Here is a 23186-nt window from a genome sequence, read left to right as displayed (position 1 = left end):
ATACATATACATACAATAGAGCTGAGCCGAACAAAGGAAAATTAAATTTAATTAAATAAAGAGTTTCGATGAAAATAAACTAAGGGAATTGAGGAACATATGTTATAGTCAATTTCACACAAGCACTAAAAAATTATTTTTAGATGATATTTCTGCACTACTCTGCTAGAGGAGTCTATGAAACTTGAACAAATGGAAGATTTTAGAAAATTGAAATAAAAGTGTTCTAAAAGGTCTAGCAATGAGTATACTAGTTGCATCATTTTGTCCGCGTCTAATTAAAATGTCAAGCAGCGAAAAAGGGTGTTCACATGGACAGATACAAAGAATGCAGCTCAATGACAGAAACCATAGAATTTAGGAAGCCAACCCGCCAACTCTTAACACTTGTCAAAGAGTCATAACTTTAAAAGATTAAAAAAGTAGTTAATTATTTGATATCTGATGAACTATTATTTTATAATTTGTCTCAATTGTGAACCTAAAGTAAGGGGAGACATTTTTCAAAAACTTCATCAAACTTTTTTCAAAATTCTTCACCAATCATTATTTAAAAAATTTCGTTATTTAAAATTTTTTCATAAAGCATTTTTAAAACTTTTTAATAAAGCTTTTTCACCTTTTGAAAAACAAAAAGAGGAAAAAAACATCTTTAAACAATATAACCTTTCTGGAATCGATCTTGGCAATTGATAAATGTCTTTCAAACATAAAAGCTCAATATCAGAACTGGGCAAGAAAATTCAAAAATTTGGGCCAAAATTTGTTGGGGGAAGAAGAACCAGTTGACACAAGTCAAGAATTATAAGGGATACCCCATATATGATCTCAATCAATCGAATCATTTGAGCTTCGTAAAAGACTTGGTTCTCTGATCAAGTAAAAAATGAGAAATTAAAGACAACAGTAAGCAAGTTGGTTACCTCGACTAAGCACCAAATAGTACAGGGACTTGGCCACCAATGCCAAATAGTATAGGGACTTGGCCACTCATGTTAAATAGTATCAGAACCAAGGCCATCAAAGTAGACAATAGAGGAAATTTCATCTAGTAGGATTTAAGATTGTTCACCAAAAAGTGATGAAGTCTTAGTTCCCAAATTGAATCAAGAAAACATGCATCAGCACATACATACATAACTTTACATTTTTTCATCAAGCATTCATCATTGCATACAACAATAAACTTGAAACTCCTTCTCATGAGGATGCTTTTATAATTTCTCTTAAAATTTTATCTTACATAAGACCATTTTCAACCGCACATGACGAAAATTTTGAAATCTCATCATATGATTTCAAATTGACATTCTTGAAAACATTCAAAATAGTTGTATTCATACATTCACATTTTTTTACAAGTCTTTCAAGTTAGAAATGATCAATGGCAACTAGAACTCCTCAACGCGAAAGATCACTGTCATCATAAACAATCAGATCTCTTTAACACGAAATAGCAGTGTCATTTTAAAAATCAAAATATCTACGGACAATCAGATTTTCCTCAATGGGAATGAGAAATATTGTCTTCGTATGCACATTTATTTAAATGTGGTTAGTCGTCCTCATCACAAAGGAATGACATAGTCAACCAAACAACGATTTAGTATATCAATCATCTTTCAATCATGACTAGACCTACTCAATACGAAGGAGCAATGCCATTGTCAGATTTGACATCGTGCAAATCACCCAGAAGTGACCAAATCTCCTCATCGTATAGGAAGTATCATTTACAAAATCAAGTTACTTCCGGATAGTTAGACTTTCTCAACTCGAAAGAATAGTGTTGTCTTTAGATGTAATCACCCAAATACGGTTAGACGTCGTCAACATGAAGGAACAATGTCATCCACTAACTAGACCTCCTCTACATGAAAGAGAAATGTCATCTTAAGCGATCAGATTCTATTCAACGTGAACAAGCAGTGTCATTTCCAACATCAAATTATCTCCAAGCAATCAGATTTCCACAACAAGAAGAAAAAGTGTTATCTTCAGATGCACAGTTACCCAAATACGACTAGACGTCCTCAAGATGAAGGAACAATGCCGTCCACTGACTAGACCTCATCAACATGAATGAGCAATGTCAACACCAGATTCGACATTAAGCAAATCACCCCAAAGGAAGCCAGATTTTTTTCAATGTGAAAGAGCATTGTCATTTCCAACATTAAATTATCTCTAGGCAATCATATTTCCTTAACAAGAAGGAGTAATATTGTCTTCAGATGCATTGTCATTCAAATGCGGCTAATCGTCCTCATCATGAAGGAACAATACCGTCAAGAAACATCTATTGTATTCTTTGAGATTGCTTCTCTTGAAGCAAAATTTCATGTTGCTTATCACAGTTTTCCTTGAAACACAAACTTAAACAAATTTTGCCTCACTCAAGGTAGTTTTATCTTAAAAGCAAAAATTTGATCTCACATGAGATAATTTCTTATGAAACTAATTTTGTCTTGCTCGAGATAATTTCCTTTGGAACCCAAAGCATCGACATCGTTTCTCTTGAAACAAGTTTTGTCTTGTTTGAAATTTCTTTCTCTTGAAAGGACATCTTCTTACATCATAAATTTCAATTATTTTGAAATTCTTTCCTTTGGAACAAAACTTTGTAAAATCTCTCTTGAGATAAATATCATTTTCAGTCTCGCTTGAGACAATAACAATATTTCAAAACAAAATATGCAACCAAACGAAATATGTTGTTTGGTCCTCTTTGCCCTATTCGTGTCTTCACACTAATGGGCAAAGAGGGACAACTATTGACATCATTTTTCATCCCATTATCATCATCATCATCATCATTATTATAATTATTATTATTATTATTATTATTATTATTATTATTATTATTATTATTATTATTATTATTATTATTATTATTATTATTGTTGTTGTTGTTGTTGTTGTTGTTGTTGTTGTTTTATTTTATTTAGAATACAAATTAAACTAAGCCCAATAGTAAATCGGGCCCAAACAAAGACCAACAGGCCCAAGGACCCAAAACCTAAACCTAACCCTAAACCTCAAATAAAACCTAACCCTAACTTCTATCGTCGTCGCCTGACATCGTCCCTGCCACAGTCAGATCCGTCCTTGACCTGAGTAAAGCCGGGAAACATAGAGAAAATTATGGTTGGTTCAATCAAAACCTCTATATAATACGTAAAAACAAAAAAGAGGAGGATTCGAACGAAAAAAACAAAACCAAAAAATATTTGAAAAATAAAAAAAGAGAGGGAGCTCGAACGAACAAAAAATAAGAAGAGGAAATCAGTTTGGAAAAAAAGAACAAAAACGTAGAAGCCATTCAAACAACCCAAAATAAAAAAAAACAATAAAGAGGGAGAAGGATTATCCTCTTCGCGGGGTCACCGGAGAAGCTCGAACGTCACTAGAAACCCAAGCTATCCGAAGGTAAATAAATATTAGATCTAAGAATTTTGGTGAGTTTAAGGATTGAGGGGTTGATTTTCAAGTTTTGGGGAGAAATAGGTTGTTTAAGGCTTCTTACTCAAGCGTCGCCACCGTAGACGACTAATGAAGGTTGGCGTGCTCGGCGGTCGAAAGAACGAGACTTGTGGTTTCATAAAAAAAGAAACAAAATTAGAGAGGAAGAGAATAGAGAAAAGGCCGAAAAAAAAGTAGAGGTAAGGCAACCAAGTTTGGGTTTTAGAGATTATTGTGTAAGGGCTTCGCCTACTCTAAGATTAATCCATTTAGTTCTAAAATCGTGGCATTTTGAGTTTTTAATTTTGTCCTTTAATTTTTTACACATTTATTTTAGTACATGATGCTTGTCTATTTATCTCTACATTGTTTGTACATTTGACATGCAATTTTGAGAACTTTCGTTTTTAGTCTTGCTTATATTTATGTGTTTAATGTCATCACCAGTCCCTATATTCTTTGATCTTCGCATGTTGATATTTGTTTTTTTTTCATGCTTGCTAATAAATTCCTTATGTTACTATTTTTTTTGTTTTGGTCCTACATTTTTATTTACCTTTATTTAGCCCTTATATTTTTATATGTGTATTTTATAGTTTTAAGTAATATTTTAATATTGGTTATAAAATTTAATATTAAATATGATAATATTACATGTAGACTATATATTTTATTAAGGATGACTTTCTTATTTTATTTTATTATATATATAAATATATATATAAATGTTTTAGACATTTATAATATCTTTGATTGTTTGACTAAGTTATGGAAGACCTCTAAAAATCTAGAGTGCCCTTCTAAGGTTGTTCGAATAAATAATTTTACATTATTATTTGTTTTTATTAAGTTATTAGATACATATTTTATTCTTTTGAACTAAAATATTCTTTTTATTGGATATACTTTTTTAAATGTATATATATAAATATATATATATAAATATATATATATAAATATATATATATACATAATATTTTAATGTACAAACATTCCTTTTATTTATTTCATGTATTTATTTATTTATCTTCATTTATTATTTATTTATTTATCCTTGTTTAGTTTTATTATATTTTATCGATATTTCATTTATCTTTTATATCTCATTTATTACTGTTACATTCATAAATCACACATTTGTTTTCTCGTTTCTTAAAATATCAAAGACATGTTTGTCTTAACGTCGTGGGTTATCGAAATTACGTCCAACATGACTGGATTTCAATTTTCGTTAATTCAATTAGTAAGAAGATATCCTTATCAAATAAACTGAGTGAATTAAATCACCTTTATCGAGTCAAATATTTTATAAATAATTCACTCTTTTCAAAATTCATTGAAATAAAAGGATTGTAATTCAAACTTAAAATTCAAATTTGTAAAATTCCACCACTTAGACGTCATAATCGAGGATACCAATTTTAGGCGCTGTGAGGGTGCTTACCTTACGTCATTTGTAATCGATTCCCGATCCTTAAAATTGAATTTATGGTATACCAGACCAAATTTATCCTTTAAATGATTTTTCTAATTCATTAAAAATACATTTTAGGTATTCGACCTACTTAACTCAAAGATTAATGACGACTCCAAATTTCAAAACTAAACCGAAATCCAAATTTTTAAATAAAGTCATAATTATTTTAATATTAATTATTTATAATAAAATGATTATGACAGTCAGGAAAGGGGTGAGAGCTGAAAAAAATAATAGACGAGTTGAGAAAATAATTTTTGAAAAAAGAAATCAAGAAGATTTTTTTACCGAATTTTTTTTCTTAAACGGTAATTATAATTACATTAATTGAATCATTTTATATCAATCGAACAAAAAAGTTGAGAAATAAATCAAGAAAACACAACCTTATAAGCATGACCAAGCGCACATCAAGAGAGAGAGGATTCATTCGACATCAAAGAGAGAAACATTCAGCAGAGTGGTAATAAAATTTCCTAAAAATTTGCTTAAAGTAACAATTTGAACAAACACAACACAATCAGTCATCGCAGTTAAACTCGTGTGTGCAATAGTTTTACCTTTGTTAACAAAAAGAAAGAATGTTATTGAAAATGTCACAGGTGGGGGGAGGGACATTTAATTCCTTCTTCACTTGCCCACCTTAAATCTTAAGTTTGTTCATTTCAGCATCCACCTTAGATTGCCATCCGAGCTCCTCAGATTCAGCCATGGGTGTTGCAGACACTGCTGCGCAGTTGGTCGCTTTTCTGGTGAAAATCAAGAAGCGGAGAAAGAACTCCATAATTCACGAGCATCAGTCTCGGCGAATTTGTATTTATTCATCAACACTCGATCGAGTGGCAAGTACTTCAGTCTTCGAATCCTCTTCAGATCCCCACGCCTGTCAAAATCCTTTGATCGAGCTCCTCCAACAGCAATCTGTGCTTACACAAGCAAAAAATGAACATTTGAATCACATCTTTAAATAGGAAAGGACGTTATATAGAAATTATTTTACCTTCCGTGGCATCTTTCCAAGAAGTTCCATCATGGAGCTAGGTGATCTGGAGTGGAAGCAACCGAAATTGTTATTCACAGTGGCCCTTTATCACTTTTCTATCTAAAAGGTCATTATTACTAAAACAAACAAACAAACAAATGATGATGAAATAGTAGGCATATATATATTCATAATAATATGCGAATCAGAAAAATAATCAAATCTGTAATTCTATTAGAACCAGGACACACTCATAATATATATCTATGTATGTATGTTTTTTATGATGCAGCCTGTGTTATACCCAGAATAGTTCCCCTTTTATAGCTCTTCTGGTATGACAACCAGAAGATAAAACTAAGATGATCCTAAGCAACATGTCATTAAAATAGAACACATTGTTTTCATTGTTGCACCGCTCTATTCCCATATCCAAACAAAGAAGCTGCAAAAATAGGACAAGGAAAGACATTTTCGAAACTGTGATGCATAGAACAGCCATACCTCGTCTTCACTAAAACCTTCTCCGGTATTAGGTGTTGGTAATGCTCAATTTGTAACAGTTTTTTAAAGGTTTTTAATTCTATGATTAATAGAATTAAATTGTGATTTGGAAGTGACTATTTTGCCCTCACTATTTAGCCTATAAATAGAGGGCAATTTCATTCACTTTGAGATATCCCAAGCAAACATTTGCTTTGAAACACTCCTATCTTTTGAGTGTTGTTTGAGTTGAGAGAAGAGCAATACAACCAAGTTCACTCCAGTTTTCGGGTGTACGAATCTTGGAGAGCCGTGTTAACCTCAGGGGGTTGTCCATTGTAGCGATTACACAATCGGGGCGAATTTGCTTCTAAGGCAGTGGATTACCACGACACGGTTATCATTCTGATTGATTATTTTATTTAATATTTTTCAGTCAGTGCTAACGCCTCGTTTTGCAGCAGTCTATTTTACTAACAATTTAGAAGCAAATTCTTTAACTGCTGTTAAAAGAATATTTGTCTTGATTGATCATCGTTACAAGGATCTTTAATCCGAGTTCAGGTTTGATCTATCATGTTAAATGTTACATGTCTAATCTTTTACGAGAAACTGGCAATCAAGGCATGTGGGATGAAGTGTTTGTTGAGTATGGATTAGTCATGGCAGTAAACGTAAAGATGTTCGAAGGTATTTGGGATGAAGGGTTCTTCCCATAAATATGCTAGGAAGTATGTTACATTTCCATAATGCATACGTTTTATTATAATAATGCATATGTTTTATTATAATAATGCATAATAATGATGTTTAAAACATATGCACGTTAGCAATTAAAGTCATTAAATATTGTTTTTAACAAATGATATTATTGGTAAGCATGAATATGTTATAATCATTATGACATTATTGATATGCTTTAATCATTGAACGATTGGTTTATTATTAAAGGTGTAAAATCATGTTTATATATATTAGATTGCCAATGTTACGCATGTACCATAATTGAATATTAGTGGTATATTCAATGCATTAAAGAATGAATGCACATAAGTTATAAAATTTATGATGGTAACTTATGTGAATAAATGTTTTTACGTTTTTATTGTCTGCATTTATAAATGCACAATAACATATTTATCATGTGGTTTGGGAGATTAAAGTTATAAATGACTTTAAATTGGATTTATATGAAAATCCTTTAAAGATGTTGATTAATTTTTGTAACATCATAATCAAGAAGAAATGATTTTTAGAATTCATGGTTGTTTAAACGTTTAAACCGTTTTTGAATATATACCTATATTTATTGCTATAGTTTAGAATATAGTAAAATAGGTATTTGGGAAAACGTTGATTTCAATGCTAAGATGCTTTAGATGCTATAATGATATGAGTTATAACCACCGTTAGCATAATGAGAATTTATATATTTATTAATATGCTATAACGGTTTCACTAATGTGATTTTTGTAACTCATTATGTTGTTATATTAAAAGGAGCATGTTAAAAGGTGTTGTTACATGAGTTAAAGGTGAGTAACATCTTTATTTACTAATACGTTTGGGTTGAAACATTCTATGCATTTATTATAGCTTTAAATATTGGATTTATATTACTTTGTAAATAAGTTTGAATTGAAACGTTGAATAATTTAATGGCCATTATTTGTGCAAATTATAGCTTTAATGGTGTTTATTTACAAAGTAATATACAGATTGAAGTATTAGCCGATGGTGGTTTCACCGTTCTCGTTTGGGTCTTGGTTCACGAGAATGTTGAAATTGGTTAATTTATTATTATTATTATAATAAATTTTGAATTGTTATTGAAATGCCCATTTGTTATATGCATGGTGAAAGAAACCTTTAATGTGCATTAAGGTTAATCAATTTAAATGCAATAAAGCTTTGCATTAATATTTACATGAAACTCATGTTTTCACATTTAGTGTTGTAGTTTCATGATTTTTTTAATCTTAAGCATGAATGTTAATATAATCATTATATTTAAATGGTTTAAGTTTCAATAGGAGGTTGAACAATTTATTAAATAGTTATATATATGTTTGTTAATAGCTATATAAATGTTGGTGTTTAGTAAATGTTCAATTTGAAACTTATATGCTATAATCAAGAAGTGACATGATTATAATGTGATTAACATTTTTGTGAGATAATGCATGTATGATTGGTTAATATGTGGAAAGATTAACTATTTATTTTCATGTGGGAGTAAGATTATTCGTTTCTGAATATTAAGTTGAAAATAATTTTATCATACTGAAAATTTCTTTTGAAATATTTATAAAGATAACAGGATGGTTGTAATTTTGGAGAATCATGAAGATGATGATGCAAAGAATGAAGTTGCATGCATGGTGAGAATGAACAAGTCTATTTGGAATTGTGATTCTACCTGTGAGGTCAGATTTTTAGACTTGTTGCCTGTTAATTCATGCCTTTTAAATACATGAATTAGATTGCATGAGCCTTTAAGATAGTCTTTAAAACTCAGTGGATACTATAAAATGAGATAAAACCGCTATTAAGACTAAGGTAGTACTACTAAGGCTAAGGCAGTAGTTTGAGCCCAAATTTATATGCTTAATAAGATACTATTGTGAGTAAAAGTATCAAGCATAATTCTTTAAAGAGATCTTATTTAAAGAAAGAGAAAATTCACAAATGATTTATTGGAAAGAAGTGTGATGAGTATGAAAGTGCATGTCTAGGATTGGTTCTATGAAGACTTGGTACTTAAGCGTGCCTAGTGCACCACCTCTCTTTCATAGAACCTACCTGGTGCATTGTTCATTACTATGCTCACTATTCCAATACTATGACAAGATAAAAACTCTTACAAACTTAGTGCAGAAGTTAAAAGAGTAGAGATTAATTTGGTTGAGCGGAATACCAAATTTAGTCATAGTAAATAAAATATATGATGATCTCTTTAAGGCTAATATGTTGAATATCATGAATGAGTATATGATATAATCTATTGCTACTAAAAGTGTGTGTAGCTATAAATCTCTTTAAGTGATTTTCCTAAGTAGAGGAAAGAAAAGAGATTATCTATTTCAGTTGTGCTAAAATCTCTTGTTTTAAACTTGAGATCATTTTTTCCTGATGTTAGGAAAAAATCGAAATTCATTTTGAATGAGGAAAAGTCATAAAGAATTTCATATTGGTTTATGCATTTTAATCTTAATGATTTGTAACTTCTCAAAACTTTGAGAATATAATTATGTGTAAACAAAACTTGAGTTTGTTAAAATATAGTTTTATGGCTAAAACTCATAACAAACTTTACTCTAGTATGATTGAGTATTTGTTTACACGTTTTATAAGACACTTAGGATATCCTAAAATGTTAGAAATGTGTGGGTGTCTTAAAATGTAGATTAAATGCATAAACTCAAATAGAAAATATTCTATCAACTTCTTCTAGTATTCCTGCTAGGCCTTCTCAAGAAATTGTTTTCGAGACTAGAAGAAGTAAAAGGCTATTTGGACCAAATTTTATCACTTCCTTTATTTCTGAGATAAATGATTTAGACTCTTTCTGATCATATAGCTTAAATATTATATAAGGATCCTAAAAAGGCTATAAGATCTATCGATACTAGTTCTAGAAAAGCGCTATTAATGATGAACTAGAATCGATAATGTCTAATCATACTTGGGAATTAGTTGACTTGCCTAGAGGATTTAAACCAATCTGTAGCAAATGAATCTTCCGGAAGAAAATGAGACCAGATGATTTGATCCAGTGGTGCAAGGCAAGGCTAGTTGTCAAAGGGTTCACTCAAAGTTTGTTTTAAACTACTTTGATTCTTACTCTCCCATTATGAACATCTCAACGATCCGTGCATTATTTGCACTAGCCTCCATTCATAAGTTGCAAGTACATCAAATGGATGTTAAGACTGCATTTTTGAATGGAGATCTAGATGAGGAGATCTATATGAGAACAATGGTACAAGAAATTTCATAAAACTATACTTAGTTTTGGTTTTGTTGTGAATGGTTCGGATGCTTGCGTGTATTCGATGATGTTTGATACTGATTGCGTCATCATAAGTTTTGTATGTTGATGACATGTTGATTTTCAGTTCTAACATTGAGTCCATTAACAAAACAAACGGTTTCTTGTCCACTAAATTTGAGATGATGGATCTGGGAGAAGTTGATGTAATCTTAGGAGTCAAACTTACTGGAAAGGAATTTTCTTTATGTCAAGCACACTATCTTGAGAAAGTGTTAAAGAAATTTGACAGTTTTGACGTCGTCCCTGTTCGAACTCTTGTGACACTAGCATATATCTCTTTAAGAATAAAGGAAGTAGCGTTTCCCAAAACATAATATGCTAAATTAATCAGAATTTTAATTCTTAAAGAACTATACTCGGCCTGATATTGCTTATGATGTGAGTAGACTAAGTAGATATACTCATAATCCGAGTGGTGAGCACTAGATTGCTCTTAAACGCTTACTGAAGTATCTTAAGGGTACTTTGGATTGGAAACTTGAATTTGTTGGCTTTCCTGCGATACTAGAAGGATATTGTGATGCCAACTGGGTTTCTGATAATGATGAGGTAAGCTCTACGAGCGGGTATGTTTTTACTTTGGGTGGAGCAGCATCTCATGTAAATCATCAAAGCAGACTTGTATTGCTCGTTCTACCATGAGACAGAGTTTATAGCTCTTGACCTAGCTGGGCAAGAAGCCGAGTGGCTCAGAAGATTGTTAGCAGATATTCCGTTGTGGGGAAGACCGACTCCTCCAGTTTCATTGTTGTGTGATTCACAAGCTGCAATATGTGTGGCTAAGAACCAAGCTTACAATGGTAAGAAAAGACACATTCGCATAATACATGAATCAGTTAGACACTTGATAAAGAATGGAGTGCTCTCTTTAGAGTATGTGAAGTCGGAAAGGAACCTAGCAGATCCGCTTACCAAAGGGTTAAGTCGGAAGCTGGTCCTAGATTCGTCGAGGGGGATGGGCCTAAAGCCCATTGGTTGAGGAATTCATGGTGGATACCCAACTTAGTTATCTAAGTTCCATGTGGTCAAACGAAACCATGGAAAGACTCATAGTGCACATTCTACTACCTATCCCTATGATGAATAATGTGCATGCCCAGGATGAGCTTAATTGCTCTTAATAAATTCATAGCCCAGGCTTTGGGTGGTCTTAGTGAGAAAGACTTGATGAATTTACCGATTTGGTTGAATATCTATTCTTAATAAGTTCATAACCCAGAGTTGAGTGGGTAGTTCTAATCGCGAAGGACTAGATGAACTTACCGCTTGAGAGGATGAGTTTTATTAAACTCTTAATGAATTCAAACCCAAGAGGTTCCTAGTGAGAAGGACATATTGAATGGGAGTTCCTAGTGAGAATGACATATTGAATTCACCGAATTATGAGGATGAATATTATTCTTAATGACTTCTTATCCCAGAGTTGGGTGGTTCATTAATAATGAACTTGAAGAAAGTCACCATACCCTTGTGAGGTTGAGCTATTATAAAAGCTCTTAATTATTTCATAGCTCAGTTTGAGTGGTTTATGTTGATATAAATTTGATGAAATAACCTACGTAAGTGAGAAGGATTAGCCACCTTCTATGAAAAACGTTGGGCCGTTTTTCTAGTACACTTATTAGAATCCTGAGGAAAGAGGGCTAAACATATATACGCTTTTGATATATTCTTTGTAGACACATCGAGAACTTTGGTGGATGAAGGGGTTAGTTGTGTGTTATGAGTTTACCCCAATCTTAGAAAGTTCCAGACTAGTTTCACTATCTAAGAGAAGGATTGCTCATCATCACTATGTACTAGTTCCATACGTTCACTAGTGCTTAAGCAACTAATCTCGCTATTGCTCTTCTCATGTTTTTACTTCATTGCTCTCATCTTTACGAAAGAATTCTTTCGCATTAGTGGGGAATGTTGGTAATGCTCAATTTGTAACAGTTTTTTAAAGGTTTTTAATTCTATGATTAATAGAATTAAATTGTGATTTGGAAGTGCTATTTTGCCCTCACTATTTAGCCTATAAATAGAGGGCAATTTCATTCACTTTGAGATATCCCAAGCAAACATTTGCTTTGAAACACTCCTATCTTTTGAGTGTTGTTTGAGTTGAGAGAAGAGCAATACAACCAAGTTCACTCCAGTTTTCGGGTGTACGAATTCTTGGAGAGCCGTGTTAACCTCAGGGGGTTGTTCGTCCATTGTAGCGATTACACACATCGGGCGAATTTGCTTCTAAGGCAGTGGATTACCACGACACGGTTATCATTCTGATTGATTATTTAATTTAATATTTTTCAGTCAGTGCTAACGCCTCGTTTTGCAGCAGTCTATTTTACTAACATTAGGAGCAAACATCATGTCACCAGTAGCAAGCTCAAAGGCTATGCAACCAAATGACCACATATCGACGGAAAAGGAATACCCAGATTGAAGTACGACCTCAGGAGCTCTATACTGCCTTGTTTGAATTTCTTCTGCAAATCGTTTGTCAGCCCAACATGCATTTCCAAAGTCCACAACCTTGCACCTCATATCAATCCCATCAAGACATCTTGCAGGTTTTAGAGCTTCTCCTCCCATTGAACCTCTTCTACTAGATATATTAGCGACTGCACGTTTTGCCCTCCGTTTCAATTTTTTCTCAATGATGTTTGCCGTAGATCCGCCATTTAGGGTGCCCCCCTCAGGCCTCGCTAGGATTGGAGTAAGACCAGATCTAATTGGATCCTTGGCTGGATCAATTGTGGAAAGGAGAAGAACATTTTCAGGTTTTAGGTCAGTGTGGATTATACCAAGCTCCCTATGCAAGTAATCCAGAGCTATCAGAATACATTTGCAGATCTCCCTAACTTTATTCAATTCAAGCCCTTTGTAACGGTTAAACCTGATTAATTGAAGTAAGCTATCACCAAGGAATTCGAGGACCATGCACAGATGTTGGCCGTTCGGGCCAGTGTGCTTAAAATGATCGATCAGGTGCACCACACTCTTGGAGTTTGAAGGGTCTCCATCAGCAATAGAACGAAGGACTTCAATCTCGTGAACTGCAGCTTCAGCAAACTGTTGTGCGCTCTTCTGAATCTTTAGAGCGGCATATTTCGGATTAAAATTGAAAATGGTTTAGATAATACAATGTCACCCTCTTCTTATGCAACAAGTTTTATCCTCAAACCTCAATCATAAGGATCAATTCTAAGAAAATATAACGAACATCTTTCATCAAGATGCAGCATAAAGATTTTGCCAACTCGTACATAAAACACTATTCAGATTCCAGACCAGGATTCTTTTTCTTAAGGCTCAATCACCCTGATTATTTTATATTTCATACGATCACATACATATAGTAAAGTATCTAAGGGTTGATCGCCGATCCCAAGAAACAGATAAAAATGTCGTAGAGGTTCAGATCATAAAAGCATGAATTCATATCATACAAATTGGTGATGAAAGGTATAGAAATGGGGGGACATACAGAGGATTGAGTATCGTAAGCGAGCCAAACGGTGGAGAACTGGCCCCATCCCTGATCCGCGCTATACGACACGTAGGAGTATAGCGCGAATCAGGGGCCGCGCTATACTAGTATCTGACACGTGGGGTAGCGTGGTACAAAGGGCGCGCTATATCTTTAATTACTCACCCGTCCACCCCAATCATCCCTATAAATACCCCGTCCTCAATCACTTTCATCACACCAAATTCTCTCAAATTCTCTATGTTTAAGGTATATTTTATAATATTTTTAATATTATGTATTTAATTTATTTAAGTAATTTACTTTATTTAATATTTTACTAATATAATTCTTTGTAGATATATAATGGAAGACAGTCTACTTCGCTTGGATGGAAATCATATATCTCGACACTTTGCTAATACGGTAACATTTTAACGTTTTAATTTAATTTAAATTATTAGAATATAGTTGATTTATTTAATGCATGATTATTATATTAAGAATTAATTTTTGTAATTATTTATTTTAGAGAAGGACGTGTATTATATCATTTATAGGAATCTTACGTTAGTGATACCTAGCCGTGTCTTCAGTATTAGTAGAGGCTGGATTTGGTAACATAGGTAGATATCAAGGTTACTGTAAGATAGAACCAGACCTTTCTGCCTAAGTAGAGCGGTGGAGGTCGGAGACCCACACATTCCATCTTCTGTGCGGAGAGTGCACGATCACGCTGAGGATGTTTCTATGCACCTGGGGCTTCCGGGGATGGAGATGTGATATCAGGGATAGCTTCCGATTCTTGGACTACTTTGTGTCGGGATAATCTAGGACGTGCCCCAGAAGTTTTATCAGAGGTAGGATACCGTTAAATTGGTTAGATGCCAATTTTCGGGAGTTGAGCGCAGAGCCTCTAAGGATAAGGTTAAGTGTATGCACGGGCATGCATATTGCAGTTGATAGGAGGGTTGCTAATGCTGGACAAATCGCACAACCTAGTTCACTGCATGTGGTTGTGACATCTTAGCGACTTTCATCTCGTCGGATCATTCAGTTGGGGCTCGGCAGTTTTGTCTTTGTTGTACAGGGAGATGTGTGGAGCCACTAACGGCGTAATGCTATCGGCGGGTGTCTCCTACTGCTGCAGTCTGGGGCATGGTATCGATTGCCCTTTTTATGTCCCGTTGTGAAGAACTCATTCGTATTTCCACCACTTTTGAGGTAATTATAAAACTGATTTTGTATATTAATATTTTATACAGTGTATAATAATTTTTTCCTTGAATAGGTGGTCGACTGATAGGAAAATCATCATGAGCTATATGATGATTTAAAAAATTAGGGTGCTAATGATCAGAAGACTAGCACACAGTATGTTTTAATGTTTAAAAATCGATTTTAGATTATAGTTATATAATTAGATTTTATTTTGATGAAAATTTATATTATTGTTTATTTTGAACGGGTGCCATATTCTACTGATGATGTGAGGGCGGTGATCCCACCTGAGTTGAGTGGTCCATCAGATGTTTGGATGGCGATGGTCCCTCTGATCTGTTATGCGACCGTCGAGTGGCACTCCACTGATCGCGTGCTCCGAAAATTTGGTTGTTTTCAACCAATTCCGGAAGCACCTCTCAATATGGATGAGTTGCATAATTAGATAGACGCGGCAAGACAGATACAGATTGGCTGGTGAGGCATCAAGAGTGGGTCGTGTTGTGGGATGATCGCATCGGCGCCCTTCACGTAGAGAGCCCATTTTTACTGATTTCTTAATGTATGCTAAGGATTATTATGAGTGGTTCAACAGTAACGGGAAACCGTTTCTACTTCCCGAGGATGCACGAGGGCAGACATTTCCACGACGTCGATAGAGACGTTCACCGACACAGCACCATTGACCCGACTCATGGACGGAGAGCAGGTGCTTCCAGTTCATCCTTAGCTGCACCAGCAGGACCTTCACAACAGCCACCACAACTATTTATGATGCCACAGCCATATATGATGTCGCCATCGCCTTTCCATTACCAGATGTCACCGCCGCCTTCACTTGATTTTATGACCCCGTCGTCGCCACCGTCACAGATGACCCCTCCTAGAGGTATTATGGGTCTATGTTTGCAGATCCGACTTGGGTTCATATGCTAGATATTTGGCGGGTCAGCCTCATCACCCATGGCCACAGCAGACCCTCCTGTACAGTTTTCACACTCAGCGATGTCTGGGTTTTCCCAGTTTTCGCAGGCCGGTGGGATAGTCAGTTATACACCCAGGGTCCTTATTCTATGGAGGTGCTTCATCTCATCAGCTCCTCATCACCTAATGTACCTGCTCAGGACGACGACGATGATGATGACAGCGAGCGAGGAGTCAGAACCAGTGATACGAAGAAATCCTCCTCGAGACCGACAGCCAACGCCGTGCGGAACACATTCGCGACGCATGCATCGATAGATTTTTTTATTATTGTATTTACTTTATTTTGTTTAATTATAGTTTTTATTATTTCTCATTTAATACTTACTTTATTTTGTTAAATTTGTTGGGCTTTTTTTTAATATATTTCAGTTAATTTTGTTTATTACCATTTAATATCAGTTATTGTAATTGGTTATCATTTACTATTTAATTCTTATTGTAAGTTTGTTGTATTTAAATACCAAATTGTTATTAGTTTGATAAAATTTAATGATTGGATGCAAATTAAAATACAAGAATTATTATTTGATAAACAATACATCATTTCCTCATCAATTGTTACTTGATGACAACAAAAGTGAACATGTTTTTCTAGTGTGTCATGGGTTTCTACAATGGTCACATCTTTTGTCTTGTCTATCTTCTCGAATATCCATATCGCAATGAAATTCGATGGATTTTGGAAGACCACGCTCCCTCAATAAACTAGGATTTGGTACAATCGGAAGCCAATCTTGAACCTCGTCAGAGTCTTTGTCATTACCTATGGGGGGAAACTCAAATTCGTATACCTTAAAAACTTCAGATAGTAGGTATACGAGATCCACAAAATGGTTATAGTCTTGACGTGTATGCGAGCAAGCTGCTATCACATGATAGCATGGATACTTCAGAGCTTGAAAAACCCACAGTCGCACGTTCTGTCCCTTAGATTTACTCTAACGACACAACTTCAATCTCTTGAAGAGGTTGCGGCAACTCTGTGACACGAAACATTTCATGACTTCTAGAGAAGCTTGTTACAGACATTCCATTTGATGCAATAATTTTTTTCTGTAGATCTGCAACTAATCTAGAGTGATAGACATGACCGCCTTGCATCCAGGTTTGAGCTTGTCCCCCGAGCTTCGCAAAAAGCGCCCCCAAACAAAAATATGTAGTTTTTACCAAAGCCGCTACAGGTAAGTGACGTGCACCCTTTAAGGTTGAATTGATTGCCTCAGCCAAGTTGGTCGTCATGTGTCCATATCGATATCCACCATCATATGCGTTCGTCCACATTTCTTTATCGATGAGGCTGATGTAATCGTATCCTTCCTCGTTCTTCGCCCACAAATCTTGAAGCATTGATTCAAACGTTTGAGGAAGTAGTTCGTAACCTGATCAAAAAATGTATAGCTTACTAACTTATTTTCTTTGCAAAATTAAAATGATCAAAAAATGTATAACTTACTAACTTGCTTTCACTTACCCATGCGCACAATTAATTGACTCATCATTCTTCTGTACCTTCCATGATAGTTCGCAGCAATGTGTCGGAGACAATACCTATGTTGGACAAAGGGTGGTTGCCACATTAGACCCAAAGACTCCATTCCTGCTTCGATCCCAGCTCCGCGATCTGAAATGACACAAATGTTTTCCCTCGTGATAATATGTACACGTAAATTTTGGAGAAAAAAGCCCAAGAATCTGCATCTTCTCAATCGACAAGAGAAAAAGCAACTGGAAGAATGTTGCGATTGCCATCTTGGACAACTGCCAATAATAAAACTTGCTTGTATTTTCCATACAAGAAAGTCCGTCGATCTAGACCACAGGCTTGCAGTATTTGGCAGCATTAACGCACTGTGGGTAACTCTAAAAAACCTGGTAGAATTGGCTTCGATCGTGAAGAACTCGATCATTATGGTATGCATAGGAAGTTTTGAATTCCACAATTGTCACAGGATTCAACGTCCGCACCAGCCTAAACCAACCTGGAAGTTCGTTGTAAGATGCATCACATTCGCCATGAAGTTTGACAATGACATTTTGTTTTACCAACCAAGCTTTTTATAGGAGACAGTGTACCCATACTGCGATTGTATAGTTAAATCAACACTGCAACATCTATATGAGAGCTTGCTTTTACCATGGGCATGATGGCTTGGCATATCATTTCAGAGTCCAAGTTGGGATGACCTTGGTTGACCCCTCCAGCACAACATGTGTGAGGACCGTTGTATACTGTTAGTTCCCATATGTTGTTTTTCCTCTTTATTTTCGATACGCGAACCATCCGATTGCATCCGTTTTCGCGTCGGGCACAGTAGCATACATATTTTTCGGTCGTCGATCGGTTGACTCTGGACTAAACAGAATTACGGATATTATAATTTTTGATAGCCATCATCGCTTCTTCTTTTCTTGAAAACTCCATGCCTAAAGATAACTCACCTTTATTTATTGATGAGTAATATCCATAGTCACCGAAATAAGGCATATCCGCAAATTCTGGCTCGTACATTGCACCATAATCAGCTTCATACATGTGTGCAGGAGGGTCAGTTTGTGTCACATTTCCTAGAACTTCATCTACATCATCATCATCATCGGAGTTGAATTGCGGTGATTCTGGGTGAATGAATAGTCCGGTCTCAGCACCATCCGCACCAGGCTCACGAAGCGGTTCTTCTGGTGGAGATGATGGTTCCTCCATGAGCTCCACATTTAGGTCGAAGAACCTACTACTTGCATGTCTTCCCCTTGAACTAGAAGGCATATCGACATTGAGATCGAAAAAGCTCGCAGTCGAATGCCTCCCCCTGGAGCTTGAAGTCATCGTGTCAAATGGAAACTGCACAGATTATTGCGTCGATGATATCTCCATAATAAGGTCAAAGAAATTTGCAGATGAATGTCTTCCCCTTGAACTGGATCAGCCAGCCAGCCCATAGTGGGCTGTCAACTTGATCAACTTGTTCAGTCAGCCCATAGTGGGAGCTTAATGATTGACCTCGAACAGTACGCACTTGAACAAAATGTGCATACATCTCAATAGCGGCGTCTGAATAATTACTTTGAGCTTCAACCATCATTTGAACATCATCATTGTTCGAAAGTTCGAACGCTGTATAAGTTAATGGCAACAATGATGTTGGAAATCTGTAATGCAACGACGATATTCTTCTACTACTTCCATCATGAATCTTCCTCGAAATCTTCGTTATCAGCTCCTCAAGAGTTATGTTTATCTTGAATGATATTTTAACACGCTCATTTGATACGAAAACAACTCCGATTTCTTCTTCTCGAATTTCACCATCATAATAACAATAGTTGAAAGTCGGGCCATTCTTTAAGTTTAAAAGTGCGGCAATATTATATCTGCAAAAAAAAAATAACTAAAACAAACCTGATTAAATAATATGAACGAAAATATAACACAATAAATTTTTTTACACATCAACATAAATAATTTAAATAATATAATTTTATATTATTACCTGCACCGCAAAACTATTTCGACGTATGCTCCCGCTTTTCAATTTTACAAAGATAAAAATTAATTGAAAATAATTAGTATAATATTTTTTCAAATTATATAATAAACAATAAGTATAATTAAAAAATTATAACAAAATTACCTTATAACGAAAAATCGCACGAACTTCTAAATCAAATATGAGAAGATTGCCGTAATTATTACTCGTTGACGAAATTGTTGTATTAATTTATAAGTTGAGAGGAGAGATGCGAGGAGATGTGAGAAACTTAACCGGCGGAGGAGAATATTTATAACTATATAAGGCGTGGTACCTGCACCGCGCTATATGTAATTATTCAGATAAAGGATATAGAGCGGACCAGGGACCGCCTTAAATATAATTCACTCCTACGTGGCGTATAGCGCGGATCAAGGGACGCGCTATACACACGTGTAACCCATGTTAGCGTATAGTGCGGTACAGGGGGCGCGCTATACCCCACGTGGTGCCAAATCAGCATATAGTACGGTTCAGGGGGCGTGCTTTACTGCTACAGGTGTTAGATCGAGAAATATAATCTGACCGGTATTAGATCGGTATATATACCGATCACCAGTGATTTTTCGGGAAATACACCCCTTGTTGGCTTTGGTATGTTTAACTAACAAACTTATTTTATTTTGTTAAAGGAGGAAAGGAGCGTGGCCATGTTACCATGCATGCATCTCTGGGTGTACTATCTACTGGTATGTAGTATGAAGAGGAGATCTTGGGCTTGGGCTTTGACCAATTCGCTATTGGTTTTCATCGTCAGGAATTTTGTTTCTTTTGTTCAAGCCCATAGGAAACAGAAAAATAAAATAAAAATTTGATTTCTTCTTTAAATAAAAGTTTACCACTGTCAGTTTGCCGCTTAAGCCCCAATTATTGGCTTCTACGGATGACGATGCTGTCATCCCCAGCATCTTTGTGGACCATTTGATTGAGACAATATTGTCTTTCTTTGCGGACAGGAATGTTCCACCAAATCAAACTCAACAACCCCAATTTTTTCTCCATTCTTTTTTGAATAAGACTCGATATTTATAAATTATTGTGCTTCCTGCTAGTGCTTTCTACTTTGTTCTTCCTGTTAAATTATTTTGTTTTCATTTTTTTGGCGTGCGTAATGTACATTAGTGACGTATATAATTATTTTATTGAAATGTGGCATCTATATGATATTATTTAAAATATTATATTTATAATATGTATCGATGGTTAATTAACTAATAACTTTTATCAAACATAACTTATTTTAGTACAATAAAATTTTTGGGTCGCTAAAATATAAAAAAAATGACTATATGTATAAATATTATGGGCTAATTTTATTATATGGCAAAAAAATTATTCATATCTATTATTGAAGTATCAATACTTTCAATCAGGTACATATACTCGAGATTTAATAGTAATACTTTCACTCTTGACCAGTAAAATTCTTTATAAGAAATTGAAAATAAAGCATAGATATCGATACCTAAGCATTGTTTTTCACTTAAAAAAAGGCTGACTTCCAAAGCATAGAACCACCTGACAATCTGATTCTATCAGTAATGGAGTGCAGCTACACCACCCTGCCTCAGAGAAAACTTCAGAGCTATTAACATAGCAAACAACTCCGAACCCTGATCAACTAAAGAACCAGAGAATAAAGCTTTAACCTCGCCATTCGAGGTTCTTAAGACACCATCGCAGCCTGCTAGGCGCCTCGGTTTGAAGCTTCATCTATATTAAATATTTAAATTTCACAGCACCATTCCGAGGAGCAAGCCAATAATCGGAAACAAGATTTTCAGAAAGAACGGACAGGCATGAAATCGGGTCAATCCACCAGTTCTCTTCACATAACTTGATATTTGCATTAATAGCTTTGATCCAAATAAACGCTTTCATTTTCGAATAGAAAATAAGATCGCTAAGAGGGGAGTCTTTACCTTTAATTATTTTTTCATTTCTAGCAAGCCAAAGACTCCACAAAGCTGCCGCTATGGAGATTAACCAAATCGATTTTAACTGCCCCGACCAAGAAGTCCTTAGGCAAAGGTCTAAGAAATCATCCATAGAAATGCAAGGAGACTAAGCTAGGGGTGTTTAACGAGCACGAGATGCTCAAACTTGACTCGGTCAAAACTCGATAAATGTTGACTCGACTCGAACTTAACTCTAGACCTTAACGATTTGAGTGATAATTTCGCGAACTGTTCGTTAATTTTTTAAAATATTTTTTTAATAATTTTTTTAAAATTATTTCATCTAAAAAATAAATCTAAATACTAACTATTAATTTATTAATAAAAAATAATAAATGATAAATTAACTAATCTATAAATTCTATAATAAATAATAAATATAATATTTTACAATAAACAAAATAAACCCAACCCTAATATCCTAAATTCCTAATTCAGTCTTCTGTCTTCACAGCCCCCCTCCCTCGCGCCTCTTCAGTCTTCACAAACCATTTCTTGTCTCTCTTTTCTCAAATTTCAAATTCGAAAATTTCAATCCATTAAATATCAATTTCATTCCTAGTTGGAAGCCATGACGGGTAAGTTTACATTTCTCGTCATTTTCTTATTTTATTTAAATAGTTTAGTTTAATTTTTAATAATATTTTATTTTTCTTCTTTTAACAATGTTTTTTGTCCAAGCTTGATTCCTCCTCTGTTCTTATGCTTGATGATGGTGGTAACGGAGTTTTTTGTTTAGGCTTGCTAAAAACCCAATGACGATACATTATACTGAAACTTTAAAGAAATAAAAAAATCTACTGTCTACAGCACTTGTAAAATAATATCTTAGTTACGTTAATTTTTGTAAAATAATATGTTCAATTGATTTTAAAACATCAGCTAATTAAGATTCTCAATGCTGTCTTTGATTTTGTGAATTCAATTGCAACAATCGGCACTTTCAGTATGTTTTATTTTGGATACTGCAAACCGAAAATGATTATTTTAAGACTGTGTTTTAGTGCTATAATAGGCTAACGTCCAGTAATTGAGTTCTTGATAGGTGTTAATATGTTCAAGGTTAGTTTGTTGTTAAATTTTTAGATTATAACTATAGCAGGTTGCTGCTGGAAATTATATCAATAAATTGATGAATTTAATGTGAGCAGATGCTTTTAGTGCCCATGATCAGAATCCCGTGGTTGAGGAATTTGATGTGAATATTGATGATGAGATGGAGATTAACGATGATGAGGTAGATGATGATGATAAGGTGGAAAATTGAATCAAGAAATACCTCTAAATAACCCTCAAGAAACCACTCGGAAAGATAATTATGATGTTTCTCTAAATGGCCCTTTTAAGAGAGCAAAATAATATGAAGTTTAGAAAGACTTGGGAAAACCTGAAATGATAAACAATCAGGGGAAGGTAGGATGTTTACATTGCAAGGAACAATTAAAAGTACTTAGTTATGGTAGTACTATTCATTATAAGTGACACTTGAATAAATGTCCACAAAAACGGATGAAGTTGCGACAGCAAACTTTAATTAACTTCCTTCCATCGGATTCAAGTGCTGTATCACCTGATTCT

At 34.6% G+C, this 23186-nt stretch overlaps 1 protein-coding gene across 1 annotated transcript; it reads right to left on the bottom strand.

Moving 5' to 3' along the window:
• Window positions 1–5582: 5582 nt before the first annotated feature.
• On the bottom strand, window positions 5583–21531 carry LOC120210201 (SRSF protein kinase 2-like). The gene is made up of 6 exons (XM_039208981.1): window positions 21393–21531; window positions 21169–21263; window positions 12799–13539; window positions 6226–6366; window positions 5790–5860; window positions 5583–5688 (listed from the first exon to the last, which is right to left on the bottom strand). The coding sequence occupies exons 1-6, from the start codon at window positions 21529–21531 to the stop codon at window positions 5583–5585; spliced, it is 1293 nt and encodes a 430-aa protein (XP_039064912.1).
• Window positions 21532–23186: the final 1655 nt, after the last annotated feature.

The sequence above is a fragment of the Hibiscus syriacus genome, unplaced genomic scaffold, assembly GCF_006381635.1.
Source record: "Hibiscus syriacus cultivar Baekdansim isolate YM2019G1 unplaced genomic scaffold, ASM638163v2 tig00109919_pilon, whole genome shotgun sequence".
Lineage (NCBI taxonomy): Eukaryota > Viridiplantae > Streptophyta > Magnoliopsida > Malvales > Malvaceae > Hibiscus > Hibiscus syriacus.
Note: the sequence above shows the minus strand (reverse complement) of the source record. Positions and strands in the feature narration are given on the sequence as shown.

Bases quoted from the DNA above. Each gene is read 5' to 3' on its own strand.
- LOC120210201 (XM_039208981.1), bottom strand. From the start codon at position 21,531: ATGAAAGCGTTTATTTGGATCAAAGCTATTAATGCAAATATCAAGTTA. The intron at 21,264-21,392 runs GTGCTGTGAAAT...TTAGTTGATCAG, and splicing joins TTGGCTTGCTCCTCGGAATG to GGTTCGGAGTTGTTTGCTAT. The intron at 5,689-5,789 runs GTACTTGCCACT...GATTTTCACCAG, and splicing joins AAGAGGATTCGAAGACTGAA to AAAAGCGACCAACTGCGCAG.